An 11,847-nucleotide genomic window follows, 5' to 3' on the forward strand; every position below is an offset into this window, starting at 1 on the left:
TCCATTTGTTTATTATCTCCATCTGTTTATTATCACTCTGATAAGGATTTTTTTTAAATATGTTACCAGGGTTTGAACACAAAGCCTCAGGCTCTCTCAGATTGCTTGCTTATGGCTCTACATCATCAGCCTGGCTTTTTGCTGGTTGTTGTGGAGATTCTAAGACTTTTCTGTTTGTATGACTCTTCTGCAAGGGGCTGGCTCTGAGTCTCCACCCTCTGAATCTCATCCCCCTGGGCAGCTAGCATTACGGGCATGAGCCACTGGCTCTGATCTAAAAAGGAACATATTTTATACTCAATCCTACTCTATTATCTCTTACTAATTTTAATATCATAGATGCAATCTATATCCATTTATGTATGCATTGCATGGCTTTGTATTTACATAGAACTTTTTTGTAAGGACAAATTTCCACAAAGAGTGCATAATGGTTTGCAGTAGTAAAATATTTTTATTGAAGAAAAATATATCTAAGCACTTAATTTCCAAAATAGTTTAACATTCACCTAGGCAGCTATATCAAATCAATTTGTTTTGTGCCCAGCTATGCAGGGGACCAAAAAAATGGCCATGTAAAGCAATCATAATAATCAATGAAGGAAACTGTTCCATGGCTTTTAATTACCTGTCAAAACATTAATACTTTATACAATTGTTTGTGCTTTCAATGCTGTGAAGTATTTCTGTAGTCACAGTAAATACCCTTTAATGTGAAAGTCTATTCCCACCCCAGGGGCACAGATACCTTTTTCCTCAGTGTTGGTAGGGAAACATGCAAACCCACTGGTTACATTAACTCAGGCTTATGGCTGACTGCTAAGAAATGACTTCTCTAAATCTACATTGAAGCACATAAAACACTACTATACTAGTACATACTGAGGTGGCTTTTGCATCTTTGACAATCTGAAAGAGTGACAGAATTTTAGAAATGGAGGACCTTGAAAGAACCCATACGTTTGATACTACACATTATCCAGCATGTTTATTATGAATGATCTCTCCTCCTTCGATTTCTATTTGCTCGTAGAGCCACTTGCGGTCACAGCGGCATTCAGCCCCGCATTTGGTGGAGCCACAGGCGGGGCACGCGTAGAAACATCCTAGGCAGTCTTCATCCAGGCAGTCACAGAGGTCCATCCCACTGAAAATCAGGAGGCCTTGGCTATCGTAGACCTTACTCTTTGCTGGTATCACTTGTCTATAAAATAACACACAACGAAGTCCATCTCAGAAATACATCATCTTTAAATATCTAATTAAAAATAAGGTCATAAAAATTTAAGAAGATAAAATATTTTGAATTAGGGATGAAGTTTTGCTGAAGTGGTACATAATATATCAGGCTCAGAGCATTGACATTCAATGAATGAACTCCATAGGAGGAGAGTCAACCTAATTCTAAGTATTAAGAGAAATCCTAAAAACCTGAAAACATCTCTTGAAGTTGATCTAAGAGTCAACCAAGAAAAGGACTTTGTCCCAAAAGGTCACTAATCCCTTCACTGCCTTTGAAAAGTAATTGCCATTAGAGTATAATATTACTTTGTACGTTTTTTGAACTATAATTAATCTGTTTCTTTAATTGCTTCTAAGTTTGGACTAAAAATATTCAAATTAGTCAATGGAAAATGGCACATGCACAAATGTTAAATGTATTATATTATTTGTTTATAGAAATGCTCAAAGTGTGTGGGGTGCGTGTGTATGTGCTTGTGTATGTGTGGTAAGGAGTTTTGAACTCAGAGCCTCAACTTGGGCAAAGCTCCTGGACCTAAGTTTTCTGTCTTTGTATCTAATATACTAGAATATATGTAAAACATAAAAAGTAATCTTGAATTTTCATAACTTACAACTGCCACCCAGAGAACAGAGACATACCAACAATATACTGTTTTTCATAAAGTGAATTATTTTAAGGTATATACCTTTCAGTAATTTTAACTCTAATGACAAAAAATACTATCTTCTTCCTTTCATTTCAACATTCTTGAACAAGCCTTTAGAATTGAAAGAGATGCCTTATAAAGCGTACGTAATTAGTACTGAAGGCCTTTGGAGGTTTTTATTAATTATACATTTCCCAAGCAAAGATGTCTACCAGAACATTCAAACTGTACAAGGCAGATAATGGATCAGTACAGATGTGAAACAGCAAATCCACATGTTAGTAACATACCTGTCTGAACCAGCAGTTGAACTCTTTGTAAGTCTCCTTTTTTCTCTTTTCCCAGTTTCCGGAGCAAATTCAGTTTGCTTCCCTGGGTTGGTAAACTGCAGTGACCTCAATGCTTTAGCAGTTCTTCCCTGAATAAAGGCAAAGAAATTAATCAGTCAAATCTTTATATAAGACAAATACCACACTATTACCCACAATATTCCTTATTATTGGGGACAACTTGGAACACACATATAAAAAAGGTCTGAGGAGCCCAAATGCAGGAATATCTAGTCCTCCTGGACAATAATCAAACTTTACGATTATTAGTAATATTTTCATTATTTGAGCTACAATCTCTGGCACAGTAGAAGCAACAGAGGACTGGCATGGTGGAAATGACAATAGCCGTTGCCTCCATGGGAAAGATGACTAAAAACACCGCTGATTAACATAACTAAGTTTCTTAGTAACAATTCTGGATTCTTAAGTTCCTATCTTTAAGAGGACAAAGTAATACAGTTTCATGTTCTAAAACAATAAAAGTGGTATTTCTTATTTTTTTTTTTTTTTTTGGGTCCGGTCATGGGGCCTGAACTCTGGGCCTGGGCACTGTCGCTCAGCTCTTCAGCTCAAGGCTAGCGCTCTACCACTTGAGCCACAGCGCCACTTCCGGCTTTTTTCTTTTTGCTTATGTGGTGCTGAGGAATCGAACCCAGGGCCTCAGGCATGCAAGGCAAGCGCTCTACCACTGAGCCATCTTCCCAGCCCTATTTCTTTTTTTATTATATATTTTTTATTGTAAAGATACTGTACAGAGGTTATAGTTACATGAGTAATCAGTACATTTCCTATCAAGCATTGTTACCCCCTCCTTTGTTTTTCGCCTACCATCCCTTCTCTCCCTACCTCCCCACCTCCTCTCTCCTCCCCCTACTACCCCCCCGCCCCTAAAGTTGTAAAGTTCATTTTCAACATAGTGCTTTGTACTTCTCATTGTTACAATAGTTCAACCTGTACCTTTATTTCAGCATTTTATTATTTCCCTTCCCCTCCCCAAATTAGAAAAATGAGTAAGTGGTATTTCAAAATGCTTCCATATAGCTAAGGTCAAGATAAAGCGAATTTGGACAAGAAATACAGTAAAAAACAACAGAGGATTAGATGAAGACATGTGAAATATGAGTCAAGTATTTATAACAAACTACACATAACACTGGGTCCTAGAGATGTGCCTCAGAAAGGAAAACAAAAGGAACAGAGTATATATAACGTAAAATTTCAACTAACTTGTAATCTTGTTTATTTATATACCTGTGAGAGTCTAAATATCCAAGCTGTGAGACCCTGAAAGGATTGGGAGTTTTGAATGCCTTCTCCCAATACACTCTCATAATGATGAGGTCAATCACTCCTGGCTTAATGGGAACTCAGATTCCACCCTAAATTGTGTGGGAGACTCAGGGTAGACTTAGTTTATGTAAATTGCAGGCTGTTTAATGTTTAGCTATCCTTCCCAGTATGCAAAATATTGTCTCATGTTGAGGTTTGTACCTTACTTCCTTGCAAAAGACCAATAAAATCCTTGGTTAAGGGAATCTTAGGATCTGTTGCTGGAAGAAGACTACAGGTCCCCTAGTACCCCAAACCTCAGTTCCACAGTCTGGTCTCCATTGCTGTGTTGCTCCCAGTTGCCCCGGATTAAGGAGAATGCAGTGGGTTGTGGCATATAAAAAGGTAAAAAGTGATAAAACATTCCAGTGGCAAGAATTGTAAAATGACTGTAAGTACAATTATGAAAAGTGTACCTCTGATATTCTTTCTTATTCTACGTCAAGACCAGTTTCATAAAACCTTAAGTTGCTCCAATAAGCTAAAATGATCTGCATGTTAGCATGTGAAAGGAAAGATAGGTATAAAATATGTAATACATTTCACAATGTAAAAATGTCTGCTCCTGACCACAGGGAGTCCTCAATTTAGTCTTGAATTCAGAACTAGATGCAAGTGAAACTTGTAAGCACTTACTTAAAAATCTCAGATAACAATGTAGTGACAAAGAAGACTGAAATAAAAACCAATTATTCCAAGTCAGTTCTCTTATCTTCCTTTTAGTGTTCTAATAGTCTTTCATAAAAGGAAGAATTTTTCTTGCTATAGGGGTGCTTGATGGCATGCACATTCCATTTCATTACTTTGATGATCAGAAAAGAATCTAAGTTAGCTAGGCTCTAGCATTGTCAGAATGTTCTAACAGCCATCCTATGGTCCTATGAAGTTGTAGTTTGGAGTTGGGCATATTGTGCTTTCTTTTCTCAAAATTACTTTATTACCCAACCTTGACTTTGCGTATATGAAAACATTTTGAAAAACAATTTCCTTTTTAAATTCACTGAATCCTAATAAATATAATAATGTATTTCTTAAAGTTAAAACAGAATTCCACATTTTCAACTAGAGACAATGATGAATATACATACATCCAATTCAGGTTTCCTTCTCTGTCGGTCGTCAGAATCCACATCCACACTTCCATTGATTATCTGGGTGCATTTTGGACAAAGCTTCCAACCAGGTACGAGCTGTCTTCCAAATTTTGCACTCAGAAAAGTGGCATCATCCAAGTCAATTACATGCAAATTTTTTTTGGCTAGCTTTTTGTGTATGTTAAATGGGTCACAACATGACTTCTGCAAATCCTCAAATCTGTCAATGTAAATTTTTACATGATGAAAGCAAATTGTGTTGTTCCCAGAAAGTGTCATTCCAGTTCTAAGTTGAAGTAAAAGCATATCATTTGATGACAACTCTTGCAAAGTCTTGAAACCTGTATGACGAGTGTAGTAGGTTTTATGGCACTCATTTGTGGTACGAAGCTGGACTCCAACTGAACATGGGTCCATCATTCTTGATTCTCACAAATTTTCCTTGTTTTGTCTAGTGATCTCTCTTATAGATCACGTGCTGATCACTCTAGAGAAAGATATTAAAGACAGATATGTTTTGTGAATTTTTAATTTGGAAAATAAAGTCTGATAAAATTCAACACTGTTTAAAACAAAAACTCAGCAAGAGAGGAATAGAAAGATGTTTAACAAAAACCTACAATAAATAGTATATTTTATCACCATATGTTAGATATGTAAGATGTAAAATATGTAAAATCAGAACTATATAGAAATACTAGTTATGTCAATTCTTGTAGAAGACCATATTGAATGGTACAAGGAGTGAAATATAAGGAATAAGAAGTACTATTTGAAAATACAAATATCTATGTAAGAAATACAAAAGGTTCAACAAACTAGCAATAAAACAAGTAAGAGAGCTTAGCAGGATGTTGGAAATCAACAAAATAGTTTGATACAAACCTTATAAAGTACTGCAAGACCTTTATGGAGAAACTTATGAAACTGAAAAACAAAAAAGACAAATAAATTAAGCTGTATATAATGGAAAGCCTGATGACTATAAATATGTCAATTCACTGGAAATTCATCTACAAAATCAAAAATCAAAGCTCTTCCAATCAAAATTAAATCATATATTCTATACTCATTCAGTTGGAAGTTAGCAAGCTGATCTATGGAAAATGATAGAGGTCCAAGAAAAATCCTGCAGGGAAATAAACTATGATATTTGGTAGAAAGCTATTATAATTAAAATAGTTGTATTATGATGGTGTGCTATATGACATGTATTATTATAAATTAATGACTATTATACATCAATGTGGAATGGAACTTAATTAGCTAATCATATGGAAAGTAATCTCTTCTGTATAAACCAAAACCAAGTACAAATTAAACAACTACACATGGAAAGAAAAACTAAAAATGTTATTAAGGATTGTATAACAGGTGTCAGGAAAAGATCACTGAACAAGAAAACATAAGATATGACACCTTAAGTCATATACTACACTACACATTTTGGTATAACTACAAACTATACAACTATTTTGGTAAAACTACCCTTGAAAGGTAGTATCAGGATAAGTATCTTAAATACTGCAGGCAACTCTTACTTGTTCCCTATATGTTGACAGAAATGTAAACTGCTACAATTGCTTTTGACAATTTGTAACAAGTGGAAAAAGAACATATCCTGAAAGCTTGTACTTGGCCAGAGATGTTGGTATAGGAGCAATGTATATCCTAAGAGACATACAAGGGCGTAACCTAAAATTGTAAAGGGTGCAAAATTTTGGGTTAATCATACAAGAAACTACCTAGCCACCTGAATGAATCACAAGTTGCAATAGAAAATTTCAAATCCAACTATAAATGAAGACAATTACCCAAGGAACTGCAGAAGATTTAACATATGAATACACAATAAAGAAGAGGAAAAAGAAGTGTAAGTACATCTAAGAAAAAGTTTTATTTTCCCTAAGAGTTGTAGAAAAGTAAACCTTGGTAGCACATTCACACTACTTTATCTCCTATTTGAATGTTTTCAAGTAAACTAAAAACCAACCAACCAACAAAAAAACAACAACAACAAAAACCACATTAAGTTGAATTTTTAAGAGAAGATGCAATAAATATCACTGAATTCTGTATGGTGGTAGAGGATTACAAAATCTAGTCCCTGCATATTTATGCTCAGAAACTTTGTTTCTCGTTAAAAAAAAAAGTTAAAAAAATTAAATGTTACTGAACATTTTAACTTCTTCTTTTTAGCAGTATTGGAGTGTAAATTCAGGGACTCTGGGTTGCAACACAAGTGCTCTATTACTTGAACTGTAGTTTTAGTGATTTATTTTACAGTTTCATGCTTTTACTAGGACTGGATTTGAGCTGAGATTCTCCTACCTCAGTCTTCTGAGTACCTGGAATTACAACTCTCAAGATAGTGCCTTGCTTTTTTAAAATTATTAATTTTTTGCCCTGTTTGGTTTCAAATCATGATGTTCCTGTCTGCCTCCAAAAAGGCTTAAAGATTTCAGCCAACTAGAAAAAAAAATTAGCAAACAAATACAGGTCCCAAACACATTAGATGAAATAGCTCATATTATAATAATAGAGACCTTTTTACTTCAAGTAAAAAATTAGGTTAAGGGGCTGAGAAGGTGGCTCAGTGGTAGAGCGCTTGCCTTGCATGCCTGAGGCCCTGGGTTCGATTCCTCAGCACCATATAAGCAAAAAGAAAAAAAGCCGGAAGTGGTGCTGTGGCTCAAGTGATAGAGCGCTAGCCTTGAGCTGAAGAGCTGAGGGACAGCGCTCAGGCCCAGAGTTCAGGCCCCACGACCGGACCCAAAAAAAAAAAAATTAGGTTAAAAGGAGGATATTCTTAGGAGGATCAGAAAGGCATAATAGCTATGTGTATCTGATCATTTAAAATATATTTATGAAAATGAACCCCAGGAAATGGATACAAGAGGGTTTTTTTTCTTTGTTGCTGTTTTAGTTGTCTTTCCTTTTGTCTTGTTTGTTCATTTATCTGTCTTTGGGAAGGTAAGAAGAAGACACAAAAATGGTGGGACAAAGGGTGAATGAATGCAGCAGTGATACTCAGTAGATTCTGCATTGAAAATGAACTGCACAGGGCTGGGAAGGTGGCTCAGTGGTAGACTGCTTGCCTTGCATGCCTTAGGCCCTGGGTTCGATTCCTCAGCACCACATAAGCAAAAAGAAAAAAGCTGGAAGTGGTGCTGTGGCTCAAGTGGTAGAGCACTAGCCTTGAGCTGAAGAGCTGAGGGACAGCGCCCAGGCCCAGAGTTCAGGCCCCACAAACGGACCCCAAAAAAAAAAAAAAAAAAGAAAATGAACTGCACAAATTGTGGGTGGGGACAGGAGAGAAAAACTGGGAGACAGGGAAGGGGTGATACTGTTCAAAAAGAAATGTACTTTACCAGACTTACATAACTGTAACTCATCTATACATCACTTTTACAATAACAATAAATATACTCATTTGAAAACTGGGTTAAAATAAACTAATGAAAAGGAAAAAGAGTAACCCAGAGATAATGGTAATAACTGCAAATTACATGTCAATCTTTCTGAACATAAATGGGAAACCTTTCTTTACAGTCAATAACAAAGTACTCTTGTTTTGTTACGAATCTTCCAAGATATGGATAAACAATACCTATAACACTAGGGATATTCAGAGAAACTGAACTGTGACCATTCTGTTGAAATTTCGTCTTTAAATACTAAATAAACTGAAACAAGATATCACTTGTTCCAAGTGCTACATATTCCTGGTAAATCTATACTACCTACAAGTTTTAACATTGTGTTTTCTACTTGAAAAACTGGACCATTTCTCTGCCTAGCAATGATTATTTATCCTCAAGACACCAAGAGCATCTTCATCTATCTGCTGAAGCCTTACCTGGGAGCTATTGTATAGAAAGGTTCTTCTATGTTTGCACAACTAAGTGTATTAAACTTCCTTATTACCTTCAATATATAGAAGGCTGGTGCTACAAAATGTTATTTTCTCCATCAACCCATATATAAGAATAATGTCAAAGCCTTCCTTTTTTTTGTAACTTTTTCTTACCTGTTTATTTTTTTTCTATTATATACTAAGCTCTGGGCAAAGAATTCCTTGGAGCCTGATTATAGTTGTGGCTTTTCTAATTAGCATAATATTTGCACTTAATAGTTAACATCTTTTGAATGAATCCATGTTCACATACTCCCAGAATCCCAAACCAACCAGGCAAATCTCCCTGGAATCAATGTGATTAGTTCCCAGTTTCCAGAAATGATTCCCAGCGCTACTACAATATGTCTATTGGTCAAAGGCATGATGCCTTTGGTTCATGTATACAGCAAAATGACTTAAGTAAGGCTCAGGTGCTCATACCTGTAATCCTAGCCACTCAGGAAGATTAGATCTGAGGATGCCGGTTAAAAGCCAGCACAGGCAGAAAAATGTGTGAGATTCTCTCATCTCCAATTAATCACCAAAAAGCTGAAAGTGGAGAAGTGGCTCAAAGTGTTCAGAACACAAGCTTCCCGCGGAAAAAGCTAAGTATCAGTTTCCAGGCCTTGTGTTCAAGCTCCAGTAATCTTTCCTCCTCCTCCACTCCTCTAAGAAAAGATTCAAACCGTTATGACTGCCTACTATGTTCATGGTATCAGGATATTAAAAAATATACATATACATATACATACATACCTTTATGCATATATATCCACATATGTATGCATACATATACACATACACACACATATGGCCTGGGGTCTCAACCATACAGCTAAGAGAAATCTTAATTTGAAAACTTAACAACGAGCTGGGCCTGTAATCCTAATAGTTACTCAGGATGCTGAGATCTGACATCGCTGTTCGAAGCCAGATGTGGTAGGAAAGTTCCTGAGACTCTCACTTCCAATGAACCACCCCAAACTGGGAAGTGGAGCTATCTATGGCTCAAGTGGTAGATGCTAGCAGCCTTGAGTGTGAAAGCTAAGGGACAGCGTCCAGGCCCTCAGTTCAAGCTCCAGTACCAACACACACACACACACACACACACACACACACACGCACACCCCTCTCAGTTCAAGCTTCAGTACCAACACACACACACCCTCAGTTCAAGCTCCAGTACCCCACACACACACGAAACACAGGGCACTCAGTTCAAGCGCCAGTACCAAAACACACACACACACACACACACACACGCACACACGCGCGCACACACACACACATACACACACACATACACACACACACACGCACACCCCTCTCAGTTCAAGCTTCAGTACCAACACACACACACCCTCAGTTCAAGCTCCAGTACCCCACACACACACACGAAACACAGGGCACTCAGTTCAAGCGCCAGTACCAACACACACACACACACACACACACACACACACACACACACACACACACACACACACACACACACACACACACACACACACGGTCCGGAGACCTAGCCACCGCCACTCGCCAGTGTGAGGCTAGGAGAGGATATCAAGTTACAGACTATTTTGTGTCAAGCACAGGGAAGGGACCGGCGGTGGCTCCCGTAGTATCTAGAGCACGTGCAAAGGCCCGAGGGGCGCCCGGGGTTCGAATCCCACCGCCGCAGACAACAATAGGAGAGGTTTCACGCCGCACACTCGGCTCCGGGCCGCGGAGGGCCAGGTCTCAGTCAGCCTTCCCCGGAGCCGGGTAGGGCTGGGGAGCCCGCGGCAGGGACGGGGAAGCGAGGCCGCGGGAGGCGGAGGACCGCGGAGGCCGCGGGAGGCGGAGGACCGCGGAGGCCGCGGCTCTCAGCCCAGTGCTCCCCGCCGGGGTAGGCCTCCTCCGGGGATTTCGGGAGGTCCTCCCCGCTGGGGTTCCCTCCAGACCCAACACCCCAGCTCGACATCCCCAGCCCCTTCGCCGCGCCGATCCCCTTTCACCTGCGTTTTCACCCGGCCCCGCGACGCCTCCGACCCGCCGCGGACTCGGCGGCTCCCGACCAGCTGCTCGGCGCTTACCACTGAGAGGACCCGGGCCGCGGCTAGCGCGGCGCCCTCGCTACCATAGAGACGAGCGGCTGCGAGGCCTAGAGTGGAGCCCAGGCCGCGGGCCCGGCGCCTGCGGCGTCGGCTGAGGCCGCCGAACTGGCGGGAGCCGGCCAATGAGCTAAGATCCGGCTGCGGTTGCTTCACCCGGCCGCCTGGGGATTGGAGGTGGCGTCCTGGCGCCGGGGAATTGGGAGTTGCCTGGAGACCCTCTCTGTTAGGCAAAGTGGCCACCGATTTGCTTTGCCTGTGCGTTGCCAGGTCTCAGCATGGAACCGTAAACGTCTGCGCCCCAGTATGCTGGAGGGGATTGACTGGGGCTCCAGGGACCCCAAGAAACGGTCTTGCCCCAGCCTGGCGTTGACTTTGACTCAGAACGAGATCGTATTCTACAAACACACACCTCGTGTTAAATTATGAAAGCGGCTGTTACATTGTATAAAACTCTGGCTCCGGGAAGTTACTTGTAAACGTTTCTTAGGAAACAAATCTCTTGTAGCCTCACAAGTTAGGAGCTCATTCATTTTTAGAATTTATCTTTATTATATAGTATGTATTTTACTACCTATTGTTACATATTACATATTATTACAGGTTGTTATATATATATTTTATTATACACATTTGCATTTTCTTATACACATACGTATTGGTTGATTTCTCCAACTTTTTTCATTCAGCGCTGGTGCTTTACCACTTGAGCCAGAACTCCACTTTTGGCTTTTTGCTGGTAAATTAGAGATAATCCTCTAATGGACTTTTCTGCCCTGGCTAGCTTCAACCTCGGAGTGGAGAAATCCACTGAGGAACAGTCAAAGGTGACAAAGGAGTTTTATTAGCTGGCAGGAGAGTGCTTTGTCCTGAGCTAGCTCAGAACTGAGACTAGCTGTGCCTTCCAATGGGTCAGGATTTATAAAGGCCAGAACCACATGCAAGTGATAGTTTCACAAGCAAGCTGATTTACAGAAGCTCAAAGATCATTAGGTGTGGGGATGTTTTTCAGCTGTGGTCAGAACCAGGCCGTTATCTGGAGGCCCCAGCCGGATAATCCAACTGAATAGCATCAAGCCTTGGCTCCCAGGAAACTCCCTTGTAGGTGAGTGCCACAGCCCTCGGGATGGCTGAAGTTTCTCAGTTCTAAGATTCCCCAGCCTCCTTGAGTGCCTGTTTCCCCAGGACCAACGTGTTCAGGAGTCATTT

General features: G+C 39.8%; 1 protein-coding gene across 2 annotated transcripts; it reads right to left on the minus strand.

The window, feature by feature from the left end:
* Positions 1-431: 431 nt before the first annotated feature.
* Positions 432-10,627, minus strand: Arl14ep (ARF like GTPase 14 effector protein). 2 transcript variants are annotated; one of them, XM_070032679.1, is made up of 6 exons: positions 10,543-10,602; positions 8,987-9,213; positions 5,533-5,574; positions 4,642-5,134; positions 2,183-2,310; positions 432-1,204 (listed from the first exon to the last, which is right to left on the minus strand). In XM_070032679.1, the coding sequence occupies exons 4-6, from the start codon at positions 5,065-5,067 to the stop codon at positions 976-978; spliced, it is 783 nt and encodes a 260-aa protein (XP_069888780.1). In that variant the 5' UTR covers positions 5,068-5,134; positions 5,533-5,574; positions 8,987-9,213; positions 10,543-10,602; the 3' UTR covers positions 432-975. The 2 variants fall into 2 exon arrangements, with proteins under 2 accessions (XP_069888780.1, XP_069888779.1); XM_070032678.1 differs by lacking the exon at positions 8,987-9,213 and having other exon boundaries at positions 10,543-10,627.
* Positions 10,628-11,847: the final 1,220 nt, after the last annotated feature.

Source organism: Dipodomys merriami, unplaced genomic scaffold, assembly GCF_024711535.1.
Source record: "Dipodomys merriami isolate MVZ:Mamm:240054 unplaced genomic scaffold, mDipMer1.0.p SCAF_21, whole genome shotgun sequence".
Lineage (NCBI taxonomy): Eukaryota > Metazoa > Chordata > Mammalia > Rodentia > Heteromyidae > Dipodomys > Dipodomys merriami.